General features: G+C 47.3%; 1 protein-coding gene across 1 annotated transcript in view; it reads left to right on the top strand.

The window, feature by feature from the left end:
* The window catches only part of LOC135910526 (constitutive coactivator of PPAR-gamma-like protein 1 homolog), a 57,259-nt gene that overhangs the window by 22,992 nt on the left and 18,702 nt on the right, over positions 1 to 15,565 (top strand). Inside the window, exons 6-10 of the mRNA XM_065442598.2 lie at positions 350 to 468; positions 4,908 to 5,120; positions 6,340 to 6,553; positions 7,406 to 7,692; positions 10,217 to 10,375. Of these exons, the coding sequence (XP_065298670.2) occupies positions 350 to 468; positions 4,908 to 5,120; positions 6,340 to 6,553; positions 7,406 to 7,692; positions 10,217 to 10,375 (992 nt within the window). The remainder of the gene's footprint in view (positions 1 to 349; positions 469 to 4,907; positions 5,121 to 6,339; positions 6,554 to 7,405; positions 7,693 to 10,216; positions 10,376 to 15,565) is intronic.

The following is a 15,565-nucleotide window of genomic DNA, read 5'->3' as shown; positions in this document are numbered from 1 at the left end:
AGAACATTGCTCTACCACTTTAACTTGACTTTCTGGTAACCTTTAGTGTCCCTTTAAGAATGTTTGGTGTGTGCAGACCACTTGGTATGTCTTAAGAGTCGTTCGCGCGGCATTCGACAGACAGGAAGCGCGATCATCATTAGTTAGACTTGGCACACGACACGTCCTCATTACATGGGAAAGAAACAAATCAAATTTTCGCAACAAAATTCAGGGGTGCAATCATTACGCGAGTGCGACCATTATGCAAGTAATACAGTATCACAGCCTGCATAAATATTGCTCAGTTAGTGTGAGTGAGCAACACCTTGTTCTGCCTATCTATGCTCATGGATCACTTGCCCTGCAGGCATCGCACAGCAGAACGGCCCTGCACACGTGAATGGTGGCCCCCTGGGCCCAAGCTCATCGAGCAGCAACAGCTCCAGCCCTGGCCGCCAGAGTCCTAAATCTTGGCAAGGACGTAAGGTGAGCACCCCCCCCCCCCCCCTGTATGGATGCAGATTTATTGGCAGCCTAATCAACTTACTGTGCATGAAAAATAGAAGAAAAAAAGTTTTACTAGGTAATTATGATTTCTTCCGAGCTGCAATATTCTTGAAGTCGACACAGGGTTTGTTTGTACAGTGTAGCCTCATTCCAACGGATCTGCTTTTAACAGACATTTGGATGCTGCATACTCGTTTGTGGCATTATGCTGATCTTCCTGTCTCTTCCGTTGATTGAGCTTCGTATGCAATGGATTCTGGTACAACACACAGTGCCAGCAAGATCAACACAGGTGGCACTCATTTCGAGGCAGCCGTATTTGACTTGGATTCGACCGGCTTGAAATGGGCTGGATTTGACCATTTTTTATGTGATGGATGATTTGCAATGATTACAGTGTCATCAGATTTTAAAAGAGAGAGAGAGAGAGAAAGATTTTAAAAAAGAGAGAGAGAGAAAGATTACAGATTCGGAGCGTACAACAGCGTGTAAGCAGTCACTCGTCAATATCGAAGTACCGATACTTAAAAACAGAGGTCACTGATCTTCGTTCTATCGATGATTAGTTGTTTGCTGTCTGACAGGCCATTTTAAAACAGTCGGCCATTCGCTCAAATCGTTAAAATAGAAAAAAATTATGACTATAAAAGCAGTATTTACGTACCACTTATGCTTGCATAATACATTGCGAAAGTTAAAAAGAAAAAGAAAAAAAGACGGGTTCGCTTGGTAGTGCCCCCTCTCAGAATAAAATGTTTTGTGGCGTTTATATTCAGCACGGCGTGTGCATTGTTTACCCTATCAGCCTGTGTGTTCAAACATTCTGTTGAAATGTTAGCGGTGTGATGAAGCCGAATGGATCAACCAACGCTGCGCATCGTAAAACACCAGAAGCAACGAAGGGCAAGCACATTTCCCCGAAGGACAAGCTGGATGTCATCAAGCAAGTTGAGAAGGGCAAGAAGCAGATGGACGTTGTCATGGCCTACGGCTCATCGAAGCAATCCGTGAACGTGATCATCAGCGCCAAGAAGGCAATCTTGGCTAAGAAAGTCTTGGGCCACTTTCAGCCCTAGAGGTTTTGACTCTGCGAGGCTTTATTCGCCGACGTCACAGAGGCCCTGCTGATGTGGCTTCATGACGCCCATTCGCGAAACATCCCCGTGAACGGTCTGCTTCTACGGAAACGTGCTGAGCAACTTGCCATACCAAGAAGTGTTCAAATGCAGAGAAAGTTGGCTCAACCAAGGCACGGAGTTCCTTAATGCACGGAATCTCCTTCAAGTGCCCTTCTGGAGGGTCGGCCAACATTGGCAACATTGTTAGTCTATTTTTGGAGAGCAGAGTTTCTGCCAATGCACCTCAAAGAGTACGCAACGCACGACGTTTTCAGTGCTGAGGAAAGTGGCATTTTCTACAAGTTGAGGCCAGGAAAGACCTTCTGTTCTTCCGAAGATGAAGGAGCGCATAAGTGTTCTCTTCTGCTGCAACATAGACGGGAGTGAAAAAGCAAGGCTGCTGGTTATAGGCTAGTCAGGCTAGTGCAGGCTAGGCATGCCTGCGGAATGTACACGTTCCCGTGGACTGGGATTCCAACAGAAGCGCCTGGATGACAAAGATGTTCAACAGGTGGCTGCTGGAGTTTGACAGCAAAATGCAGAAGCAGAAGAGGAGTGCGTTGCTCTTCCTTGACACTTGCTAAAGCCACATGCAGCTTCCACAGATTCAGGCCACAAAGGTGACGTATTTTGCACCCGGCACAACCTCAAAAGTGCAGCCTATCGACCAGGGCATCGTGAACTCAGTAAGGCCAGGATGTGCCTTGCTGAGCATTTGCTTTTCGACATGCAGGTGAAGCGAGACTCCGTGATTGAACTGAGATTTGCAATGGAGGTTCTCTCTTCTGTGTGGGCGCTGATTCAGTAGACTAGCATAAAAATATTGCTTTACGAAAGCTGGTTTTTCAGTCGGTGACAGAGACTGGTCAGGTCCCATATTGTCACTGGAAGACCAACCTTATCCAGGTCTGTAGGAATCTGCCAACGAGGCCTTCCGGAGCCAAGAATTCTCAGGAGTACATGACTGCGAATTATGACCTAGTTAACACAGAACAGCTGACAGATGAAGAAATTGTAGTGCAAATCTGCAGTGTCCACTGCAGATCAAGACATAGAAGAGGAAGAGGAGGAAGGTAGTTGGGTTGTATCCAAGAAAATAACTTGTCAAGCCTTGGAATACACGCAAGGCCTAAAGAACTATTTTGAGCAAGTTACTATGGCGGCAGATGAAGTGAACAGCCTTGTAATGATAGAGACATGCATAGTGTCTAAAGCTGTTCACCGTACAGTGCAGTCAAAGCTGACAAGCTTCTTTCAGAAGACTTAGGGAGGAATAAATCCATGCATTGACTATGTTTATAACTTGTAATTCACTCTGGTTATAGCAGACTCATTTAGTGTTTACAGTCGCTGACCGTTTATTCGGACCTCACGGGGACTGCGGAAATGTCCGAATAAACAGGTGTCCGAAAAAGCAGATTAAGAAAAAAAAAATGAAATCTTTTATTTCCACGCACTTATTCGGGCTCGGCAGTAGGCTTGAAGAAATCGCGAATGCGCCGTTGCACGCTGTTCAGTTTACGCGCAATCAGATAAGCCTGAATCTCGGAGAGGGTCGTACGGTCACTATAGGTGGCTGAAAGCACAGTCACTGCTTGTACACGCTCCGCATGCGACGGCAGCGTAGCACATGGTGCGTCAACTTCCGACTCGGTCATCGTCCGGCGGTGCAGCAGAAACCTGATGAATGATCTCGCCGTCGTAGAGTTCTGCGGATGTCAGTACAGCAGTGTCAGCACCTGTGAAACTAACAATGAGACGGTGTCCAAAATCGCAATGCAACCACTGTGCAAGTCTCGGCAGAACATTTTCCGCGTCGGTAGGGAGCACATCGGAAGGCGACAAATCTTAGGCCTCCCGGCACCCGCTTGCCGGCATTCCGCAGCGCAGTCTGCGCGGGCACTGTCGGCACCATTAGAGACTTGACGCGATGTTTCCGTATGCCACGTTGGATCACCGAAACCTCGACACAGCACATAAACACCACCGTGCTGACACCAGTCACACAAACGAAAAAACGCGGCCTGCTCGCAGCGTCGTGCGTGAAGAAACAAATCAGCTGCTGGATTGTGTTGACATGGCTTACTAAGCTGAAACCGGAACTGCTGCAGAGCCACTCTATCGAACTAGGCAGAAATGATGATGATGAGCGGGGATTTCCAGTAGCGCCACTTCGTGGGGCAGCAAGGAAGCTCCGTTCAAAACAAAAATGGCATTCAGCAAGTCTAACCATGCACCGGTTACAGTCGGTGCATGGTGCTCTCGACCGAGTTGGCTCAAGGAGTGTCCGAAAAATCAGACGAGAGGTTGCAAGGTGTCCAAACTTTCGGCAGTTGTTATACATTATGGTCTATGGGAGAATGGCGGTGCCGCGAAGCTGACCGAATAATCTGACTGAATAAGCTGACTGAATAATAAAGCTGTGTTGTAAAAGTATCACTCTTACTAAATACTTTGTACAACAGAGCAAAACCTCCATTTTCAAGGTCTGTTGTAATGAGGTTACCATACTGTATTTTATCTGTACAGCAAATCAGTAACTCTCACATTGATGTCATTAGGAATTCTTTTAGTCAAGTGCCCCATTTTAAAAAAATGCTAACATTAAATTACACATGTAGACCAGATTTCAGGAATACGCTAACAGCTGTGGATTTGTAAAGAATACAGAAACAATTAACAACACACCAGCTCTCCCTGACCTTTTCGACAGTCTCTGCTCTAGGATGAATCCTCTCCATACACATTTTCGCCAACAAGATTAAGTACCGTCAACCTACCCTTCCCCTCGGTGCTCCTTCCTTGCTCTTCCCCTGAGCTTCCTGTGTAAAGTGGAACCTGCGTCGTCTCCAGGTTCTGGTTCCAAGCGGAAACGATGTCATCGCCGTCTGCTTATGCTGCATAGAGGAGCGAGCATACTAGTGAAAATTCAGGAACCAGGAATTCTGGAAGTGGAACTCCCGGAAGCTGAAACCTCGGAAGTGTAGACTGTGGAAGCAAAACTGCTGTGAGTGTCGAATTGGGGAACAGTGGCATACACCAAAGGTTGGCGTTGCTTAGCTGAAGTGGCAGTTGCGTGTGGATGGAGGGGGCCTTACTCTCTGCTGGCCAAGTGCTTGTCAAAAGGAGGGCTAACGTCGTTTGTGGGAGTCTCCTTGTTGATGATGGTGTTCTCACATTGGCCAAGCAAAACTTGGAGAATCTGTCTTGACATTGAAACAACCATTCTGTCTGCACCCCTTCCTGTTAGTGGCATGTTGTAGGCATCATCCCACTTTCCTTGCGCCTGTTCTGGTTCAGGGCCAGAAGGGCAGTGCCGGGGCCGGCAGCACCGGCAGCGAGCAAGCAAGCGCCAGCGGCAGCAGCGCGGCTGCCGAGGGCCGTGTTGGCGGCACGTTTGTTATGCCCGAGGCACCCAAGCTGCCCAAGGTACCTCCAGAGGTGATGCGGACAGCAAGCGAGCGGCACCAAAAAGGCCTCATGTCTCCCTGGATTTACCAGCTGCTGTCACAGGTAAGGATGTTGCTTGTCGGAATCTTCATTGTGCTGGACCATGACTTCGCATGTCACAACAGACAGTTCTAGTGTACAGTTGAACTGACTTATAACAATACCGGCTTTAACAATATATCGGTTATAACAATGAGAAGCTGCTGGAAAGTGATCACGTGTGCAGAGGCAGGCAGAAATCTGGCCGCATCACAGGCATTTGGAGTTCCCGAAACTAGCGCGTGGGTTTGGCGCAAACAAAAGAAGAGGCATTCTACTTTGGCTGCTGCTGCGTACAGTGTGACCGCACAGGTCCTATCTTGAAAGCAATCTGCTATGGGGATAGAGTCTACGCATCTAGATGCACCGCGCTGTGTTCTTCATCGCTTCGCGTTGAAGCGAGAGGCAGCATGAAGGTCATTTTGCTCGCTCCTGCCACAACTTCCTCACAGTTTCCGCGGTCATCGAGTGATTCATGTTTGCTTGTTTGCACATTACACCATGCTTGTTAATTTTGTTAGTAAGCGAATGTTTACAAGTTTACACGGCTAATAAAACTACTATCCTTACTTCGTATAGCTGTCTACTAATGTGCTATTGCAATTGATGCTTTGCCTTTCAGGCAAACTACAACTTTTTATTCGTTGCAACTTTATTGCATTGGGAGTAAATCCTTGTTTGTTTGTTTTTTTCAAATGAGGCAAAGTTGCATTTCTCTATGAATGCATGAGCTGCATGGTACTGTAAAGGACTTCCCCTTTTTTACTCCCCCCCCCCCACTCTCTCTCTTTTCACAGAATATAGGCACGCATTGCAATCGAGGATGCGTTAGAATCCTGTAAATACGGTACTTGTACAACTACCACTTCTCATGGAAAAATTGAGTTCGTTATAAACAGGTTTAACTGCATGTTTCAACGTCTAGTGTGATGCTTCGACATCTAGAATGATAATCAGTGCACATGCATGCATTGTTCTGTTATACTAACTGAGTTTTAAGATAGGTACGTCTCATATACAGGTATGACTTTTATACCAACTTTAGCTTCAAAACCCACAAAAAGTGAGGGTGTGACTTGCACAAATGTAGGAGGTATCTAGAAAATACCCTAAGTATCGACTAAAGTCATACGTTAAGGTAAACCCTGCTGTGAGGCGACAGTACTTTGCGCTGCGAATGAGCTGACCAACCTTTGAGGTGGTCAGTTGCCAGTCTGACTTGCCTGCTGTTTCCTCGTGACAGGGCGCCATCAAGATTCCCGTGGCCATTGAAGACGAGGCTCCACGTGACATTCCTTGGGGAGTGACTCTGTTCCGACCCATCCGGCAGATGGTTTACGCCGTGCTGTTCAACATGCACCACCATGCGTTTGTTGCCAGGCAAAAGAGGGAGGCGTCTGCTGCATCTGCAGGCGGTGAGGCCTCCAAGACAAACAAGGAGAACGCCTTCCCTGAAGGTAAAAATCTAGTGTCGTTTGAAGGATTTGTGGCAGTACAGAGGAGATGAGGCTTCCTTAGCATTTCAAGACCATGTTTGCCCTGTTTTCTCATAACCACCCCATGCGGCTACCCTGTCCTTTGGGAGCATGTACAGTAACTCTAGCACTGTAGTGTCATCTATGCCATTGAACCTCGTTATGGCAAACGGCCTGAAAATTGAATAATGGTTTAGTATGGCCAATATTTGTTATGGTATGTCATAGAGCATGCTCCAAGGCATGCTTCTTGACTTTAGCCATGTAGCTGGCGTAACAGCCTATCGCATAAAATGCAGCATCTGCTGCACATTGTGGTGGAAGTCGTGCTGAAATAGGGAACGGCTGGTCTAGTGCATTGCCTTCCTTCGTTTTGTCACCACCGCACTTACATGACGCTATAAGCTAGAATGTTTGTGGTGATGAAGCTGCGTGCATCATCATCATCAAAAGTGAGAGCGCTCGGTCGACAAATTGCGTCCTTGCGGCCCCACGTCATCCTCGTTCGTGTTGCCGGTGTTTAGCATCGGTTGCTTTAAAAGCTGTTTGTCGTGGTGCGATCCAACTATTCTGTGGCAGTCAACGGCACTGGCCAAATCGTGTTGGGTTAAAGCAAACATTCCGGAAACCGGCCCTAAAGGTCGGCTGTGTTTTTTTTAAGCAAGGTAAAGAAAGTTGATTCTACAGGACAGAAGTGGGAGGTGGGTTCATCACATGAGTCAATTCGGCACATTTGTTTTCACTAAAACGAGGTCTGGCCACAGCTGTGGGCATGTATAAGGCATCTGTAGCCCCAAATTGCACCCTTGTTTCCTGCCCTGCCCACTCCGACAGAGTCCAAAGGCCCGGCCCCCGTGGTGGTCGTGGAGTGGCTGGGCCGCTCGGGCAGTGGCAAAGGTGCCAGCCGGCGCCCTTACGAGCTGGTGGAAGGGGTGCAGCTGGGCTGGCCCGTGCCCACCGTGCAACGCCTCTGGCTGGGCCCATCGCTGGACGACAAGAAGTGCCGGTTGCGCGCTTTCCTCAGCTGCCTGCGCAGCGACGTGCCCCTCATGCTCAACACGGCCTACGTGCCCCAGCACCTGCTCATCCCCTGTGCCGTGCTCCGATTCCTCATGTCCCAGGTAACCCACCCACCCACCCGCTGCTGCAAGCACTTTCGAACAGAGCAGAAATGCAAATGCTATCACTTTTTGCACTTAACAGCTCGCATCACATGTGCTCTTGACAGAAAAGCGTATGTCTGTACTAGTGCGTTTGGATTTTGGTAAAAGGAATTATCGGATGCATGAAAGGAATTTTTGATTGCTGCTGGTCTTCATAGCAGTGGCTCTGCTACAGCAGTGACAAAAGTTAGAATTCAACATCCCATGCAATATCGGCTACAGCGAAGCAAATATCTGCTCGCTTGCAGCTTAATAGGTGCAGCCTGGTGGCAGGGGCGTTCAGTCTTGGGCAATAGCAACTTGCAATTACAGCTTGACACAATTTTATTTATCGATCATGCAAAAGTGTGCATTCTAGTTACGTGCATGCATTCTGGCCCTGCAGCTTGACTGACCTGTCGGTGACTTGCGGTGCCAAACATGTAGCGTCATGCTTATGCATCTTTCAAGTAGACCAAATTGCTCATTTGTTTTACTCTATATCATTGTAAGGTGCTAGATAGACAGTCAACATATGAAAAATTGGGTGGTCCAAAACAATTAATGCAGGCCTTTTACTGCCCCCAGGGGTCAAATTGCCACAGGCACGTCCGAAAAAACTACGAATGCCTGCTAGTACATCTATTACGCACATCAGTGCTCATAATGTGACAAGAGACGGCGGGTGCACATGCCAGTGATTAAGGAATATACAGTTAAACTTTGATATAATCAAGTAGGTAGAATCGGCAATTTGCTTTGTTGTATTGAAACTCGACCTTCTATGCTAATTAGTACAGTCGCCAGTCGATTTTTCTTGCACGGAAAGGGGCTGCAGGATTTTTCTAATTATCAGGCAGTCGAAAAAAGCAAATTCTAATGAATTGAGGAGTCGGCGACGAGTGATACATTGTCATGCCACGTTGACGCTATCTTCACATAGGCGATACAAATTAAGCGAAGCCAGCCACGCTTTCGCGTGCACTCCACCCTCACGGCTGATAGCGGTGCCCGCATTAAGACGATACTATCAAGGAAAGCGCCAGCAGCGGGTACCGAATGCTCCGTCTGCCTCTCGCACCAACGGGTCACCGAAACTCGTGATTACGCAGCCTTCATACTAAACGCACGGGAAGACAGCTTACATGATGCCACACTGTCTCAGCAAAACCACTCTTTGCACACGTGGCAGATTACCTCTAAAGCAGGGTGCGCGGCTGCGTATGCGCCCAGCTGCGCTTAAAGCCATGTGCAGCCACGCCCGAGACGCGCATCAGAAATTGCGATGCCTGCCAACTTATTTCTCCTCCCCGCCCCTCATGCGTGCTTGATCGCGTTACGGCGAGTTCGCTCCCTCTTTCCCTTTGCTCGCACCAAGAGGCGGCACTCGTGCATGAAGCCACCCTCTTTCTTTCTCACCCTCGGACACTCACTCACACCTAAAGCAGTGTGTGTGTGGAGCACGATAGGATCTTATTGCACTTGTTTATGCAAAACGTGATGCCGCTTCACTTCGACAGCTACACTTGTTGTGCCACCCCCGATTTGAGAAGTGCATTGAGAAGCATCCACTTGTAATTAATCATTTGACCGTCTGCGTCCGCGGAAGTTTCTATGTATTGTTTCGGCATTCCGTTGCTACAGAAGCATTTCATTATATTGAAGCTCATACAAACACACTTCGTTATATTGAGGTTCTAGATACATGGTGTTTTATGGACAAGCGGTTATGAAAAGTTAAACGCTTTGTTATATTGAAAATTCCGATAGAACGAATTTTGTTATATCGAGGTTTAACTGTACGTGCTTTGTCATGTGACAGTTGCCCCTTCCCACTTTTGGTGTGCTGACCCACATGACACTGCTGTATTGAGGCAAAGCTGACTTTTGGGAACCAGCATTATGCAACATGCTGTGCTTTCCGAGCTTCGAAGCCACTGGCAAGTCTAGGGACTTTGTGGAGACAACAGAAAAACACTTCTCTCTGTCTCTCTCTCACCTGGAGGAAACTTTTGAAGACCAGAAAAAATGCTTTTTTTTAGATGAAGAACAACACAGGTGTCCGTTTTGATTACAGGTGCCTGCTATCGAGCGAGTCCATACGTGTAAAGAACTGCTGGTTGATGGACAGAACGAGAGAAGATCGTTTCTTCGTGTCTTGCAGTGCGAAATTTTACCATAAGTGAGGAATGGCCTAGGATTGCAGTGACAAATGCACTGCTGCCCACATCAAAGAGGAATGTGTATAGATGTGCCATCCAATTGCTTTTGCTAATTAAGGCAACCTGAACTGCTTTAATACTGGTGTCTCCTGGAAACTGTTTTGGAGTGCAGCGGTGCTTGCACCTTGTGCCCTGCACCGGAGCTTGTACTGCATACAGTCTCAACCAAAACCAACTGGCCTGGCCTGTCTGTTGTTGCCCTGGTGCATCTACATTTCGCCAGGCATTGGAGAGTGTCCTGCCTGCTCAACTGGGGCTTCCCCTCCCTTCTTCCGATGCAGGGTGGACCCGGTGGTGCACCCGTGCTGCGGCGCCAGGAGCTGGATGCGTTCCTGGCGCAGGCAGTCTCTCCACAGCTGATGGATGCCCAGAGCACCCAGGGCATGCAGCTACCCCTGGTGGCCGTGCGGGGTACACAGCTCGCCTCTCTCTTCCTGCAGGTGTGTGTGTAGAGATGGGAAAGGGACAAGGGAACCGTGCAGCTGGGAGGTAGGAGAGGCTTTGGGAAAGAGTAAAATACCGCATTTATACGCATAATGCTTGCACTTTTTCCACAGAATAGTGACGCAAGGTTGGGGGGCGCAATAATTATTCAGGGAAATTTTTTCCCACATAGTTCGAGAACAATCCAGGTTTTGATGGCCAATGTGAGTGGTTGTGAACATTGTGCAAGTAAATACTTTATTTATTTATTTATTTTATTTACAAAATACTGCAGACCGGATCGGTCCAAGCAGGAGAGGGTACATACATTTGTTAGTAAGCACTATGCCTTAGGATCAGCAACAATGGGGATTTACACAAAAAATATAATAACAAAACTAAACAGTGTTACAAAGCAAATACAATTTGTGAGAGTGCGTGCCCCAAACACAGGTACATAAACAAAAAACCACACTACGCACAGTTAATAAGTAATCATCATTTCTAGCCATACACATAGATACTTATATACAGGCTCTCAAGAAGTTGAAGAAAGGAGAGGTGAGTCAAGAGGCAGGGAATTCCAGTCGGATATTGTTTTAGGGAAAAATGAATGTTTGAAGAAATTCGTGAGGGCAAATATTGGCTTGATGTTATGGCGATGTTTGTGTCGTGAGGGTCTGGTTGTGTCCCTTTCGAAGTAATCCTGTGGCTGAATGCCTAGTTTTTGAAAATACAAAGAGTGAAAAAAGCGCAGCCGGGCAGCCTTTCTTCTTTCAGCCAATGGCTCAAGGGCTGCCTGATGTAACATGGCGGACGGAGAGTCCCTTCGCTTATAGCGGTTATATATAAACCTTACTGCTAATCTCTGGATTTTTTCTAGTTTATCTATGTTGATTGTGGTGTGTGGGTCCCATACTATGCTGGCGTATTCAAATACGGTATCTCCTTCGTGCACCAATTAACTCTGTCCATCGGAACTTTCGTTTCACCACGTTTCTTGCATCTTCAGATTCATGAAAAGCGTGCAGCTATGGAACAGATTAATAACCCTCCGTTTTTCAGTGAGTTACGGAGTGTGGACTCTGTGCAAGAACGTCCAATATGTGATCAATCATGTCTAGACCAGCATACACTAAACCTCATTAGCTCGAACTCTGATATCTAGATAACAGTAAAACCCCGTTAACTTGAAGCTATAGAAACCAGAGTAAGTTTCAAGATAAGCGAAATCACATAAAACTTTGAGGACACTTAAGTTTCGTCTTAAGAGGGGAGGAGGGGATCAGAATTAACTTCTTTATTTCTTGACAGAAAGGGCTGAAATTTGGCACACACACTGCACATTGCAATAAAGAGACAGATCTAAAAGTTCATTAGGATATGTTAATTAGTTTTTGTTTTATAAGAATTTATAGGTTCCTTGCTCGTGGAAAGCCTGGCACAGTAACGAAACATGATAAGGAGCTGGGAATACTTTGCATGTTTGCCCAGATGTCTAATCTACATCAAGACAGTGTTCGATTTTTTTTTTTAGTGCGCTAATAATTTTTTGCTCAACATAACATGCACGTGACTGTGCTTCGCTGCATGGAGGCATGTAGTAATTGTGAAATAATTAAATAATGGAAAGATAAAGAAACATTTCAAGACTGTCTTTAAGGGGAGACGCGGGTCTTGAAATGTCAAAAAAATCGCAAAAAAGTCGAGTTTTGAAAAAGTGCGTTTTCGCTATGTTTATACATTCAAGAATCCCTCCGCGAAATCTAGAACCTAAATTTAATCGGAAAATAATAAAAAAGAACATCTATACGGACCAGGGTGGCCGCGGAATTAGCAAAAAATCGCCAAAAATGTTCGAACTTCGCGCCGTCGTCATTTGCGAACGCGTTGGCCGGCGGGCGCCATTTTGAGCTTGTTTGGAAGCTGCTTTCTTTGTGCGTATTTTGCGCCGGTTCAATATGGCGTAGGTGAGGAGGAACCGACGCTATCGCGTCATTTCTGAAGGATGCGCCCGTGCCGCTGATTGGCCAAAGCGCGCACGCCCCCCGCGCGCCTCGCTCCTATTGGTCTGGCGCCGTTTGAGTGCCGATTCCCGCGTTCCCGACAGGCCGGTCGCTCTCATGCGCGCTGCGTGTTTGTGTGGTTTCGTCGCCCCGCTGTGAACGTTCGGCCGCTCGCTTCTCGACAACGTTCGATAAAGTGTCTTTTTCGGTGCCCGAATGGCTGGAGTACACCGTCGTATGAAGACTACTACGCGTCAAGCGTTCGGCAAGGCGCGAAGGCGGCCGTGGAATGCACGACAGTAGACGGATAAGCCTGTCGTGTACCCGGAGTTGCCGGCTGCTGGTCTGCCTGAAGATTCTGCCGGATCGAGTTCCGAGCTGCAACCCAGTACGTCTAGCATCAACACTTCGTCCACCCACGCCTCGCATGTTGGCGCAGACCGTGTAGATACCGTTTTCTTCACGACCGAAGAAAGAAGCAAGCGCGCAGCGATCGCCGATAAGGCGCCTGGCGTCGCAGTCTGCAACGGAGCGAAAGTTTGAGCTGCTGGGTGTTGACACGAAAGAGGACGTCAGCGACAGCGGAACGGAACTTGCCATCGTGTATTTATCCGTGGTGCAAGACTTTTTTGGACTTATGCCGTGTCCCGTGTGCGCCAAGAAAACGCTGATGCTTCGAAGGACCCCGGCAAGGAGTAGGGGCTCTGCCAAGCTTGTGCTGGAGTGCTCCACGTGTGGCATGCGCGAAAGGATCGTCGGAGGCTTCACATGTCCAACAAGGATCACACAAACAGAAATGCTTTGATAAACAAGCTTGCAAAGAGGCACAAGCCACCAACAGACTCTGCCTACAGTCCTGAGCTTTTATAGGTATAGGTGTGACCTTTTGCTGAATGCACAATTGTGAGAGTGTGCAAGAGATAATTTTTTTTTTTTTTCATTTGAGTTCTGGAATTTTACGTTCCAAAACCGTGATATGATCCTGGACCAATTTTGACCACTTGGGAAGCGCTACAACACAAGCACAGGAACTTTTTTGCATTTCAGCTCCATTGAAATATGGCGACCACCACTGGGATTTGATTCAAATTTTTTGTTGTAGCCATAAACTTTGTGGAAAGGACATATTTTGTTGTGGCCATGAACTCTGCGCAGCCTTATTTGCATAGGGATGTCATTTGTGTGCCTTCTGTACAACAAGGAACTAAAATAGGAATGTGAAGCTCGTGGTGCTAGCTTTCTGGCATTGCTTTCAGTGACTATGCATGATTTTGCAACCAATATCTCAATGTTATTTTTGCAAAATGGCCATATATATGTCATGAACTTGTTGCTGAAAGACAGGGCTACATGGTGGTGCAATTTATATTGCCACATTGTTAGTCCATTAAAAGTTATAGTGAACTAAAAGTTCAAACTCGTTTTTCTCAGCTTCATTTTTTTAAACACCGCACACTGCCTTACGGGGTATCTTCATATGTTCTTTCTAAGTACCAGCAAAAAGTTTGGTATCAATATATTTGTGTCGAATCGATCTAGCCGGTGATGCTATTTATTTATTTCTAAAGTTGCCGGCTAAATTTTAATTGCCACTAAATACAAATGAAAATTAGCAAAGATATTGAAATTATGTTTACATCTGGTATTTTTGCATTTTAATTGCACTGAGAACAATAAAAATAGCATCACTGGCTAGAGCTACTCTCTGGCGTTCTGGCCATATACTTTGTTTTTCCTCTCGACAAAGTTAAGTTTTTGAAAAGTCCCGTAAGAAATTGATGAAATTTCTGTATTAAAAACTTTGTATCATTTGTTCTAATGAAGATATACAAAATCTAATTAGATATTTGCAATCAGCAGAAAAAGCCGAACAATACTGTTAAATATCATCCCGTTCACACGAAAATTAACAAAGTTGGTTTTAAGACCCACATCTCCCCTTAAGTACAGCACAGCTTGTGGATCACAGCAAAACAAACTGGGCCAAAATCGGTCCAGCCATTGTTGTGCTACGCTTTCCACGAGCGAGGTGATTGACACAAAAGATGCAATTGAGAAAACAGGCTGCAAAGTTTTAAAAGCACTGCAAATTTATTAAAAAGCACCAGGGCTGTAATATTTTGAATCATTGCTGTCAGGCATCTTCTTACACCTTTGCCTCATTGTTTGGTGGGCTTTGGATGCCTTCTTCAGGCGTTCTTTATCCTTTTCTTGCGCCGTCTGGAGTAGTGCATGACCACCATTTTCATTGCCAGACCGAGCCTGGTATCGCAGTGTACACCCACAGAACGCTGTTGGCATCTTGGGCAGAGAGCTTTAGCGATCAGAGGGTTCATCACGGAAACAGGCATAGTAATGAACTCACAGTCGCAAGGGGCCGAAATTTGTTCTTGGCATTGCTGCTTCCGCTCAGTCGTGGACACTGCGCGAAGGGAGTCGCGAACACTGCATGCCTGCGCTTCTGCAGTCACCGCTGACACAAAACGCGGCCCGAGGCGCGTCAGAATCGTGCGACGATTCGTCTGGTGATCCTTGAGTCACCATACAGTATGTAGCTCGTCGACGGTTGGGGCCCACTCGCAGGCTGCGTGTCCCTATCGCACGATGCGTCGGAAGCGCACACCGTCTCTGCCGGCGATGGAGACCTTCGACCCGCGTCGCCTCCAACAACGCGAGCTCGCTTGCCGACTCGCGCGGCCGTACGCACAGGTGCGAGAGCCTCCGCTGGCACGTCTTCCGGTGTTATCAGTGTCGATGTCACAGTGCGATTGTCGGCTTCGCTGCTGGAATTGCACGGTGCAAGATAACGCGGCACGTTATCCGCGTGTTCAGTCGGGTTCTCCGCTTCTCCCGCTGGCCGCCGTCTTTTCCTCGCTGTAGGAGGCTTGCGCTTCCGTTTTCCGAAGGCATGCTTCATATAAAAGTTCTTTTCGAACGAGCGACGACCCATCGCTGACCTGGGAGCTTTCATAAATGTGTCAAACGAAGAAAGTCGCCGGCGTGATTTTCAAAGCAGACAACTGCGGACCGCCATGGTTGCCAGCTTCCCCGCTGCTGCAGCAGCAACCAATGGCGAGACGCCTTTCAGTACGGCAACCAATCGGAGGCCCGCTTTCATCGCAGGGCCCGTGTGACCGCCTCTAGCAGACCCGCGCTTCTTTTGTGTTTGTGTGTTTGTTAAAAGATGGCGACGACCGAAGA

This window comes from Dermacentor albipictus, chromosome 6, assembly GCF_038994185.2.
Source record: "Dermacentor albipictus isolate Rhodes 1998 colony chromosome 6, USDA_Dalb.pri_finalv2, whole genome shotgun sequence".
NCBI lineage: Eukaryota > Metazoa > Arthropoda > Arachnida > Ixodida > Ixodidae > Dermacentor > Dermacentor albipictus.
This window is presented reverse-complemented; position numbering and strand designations above follow the sequence as displayed.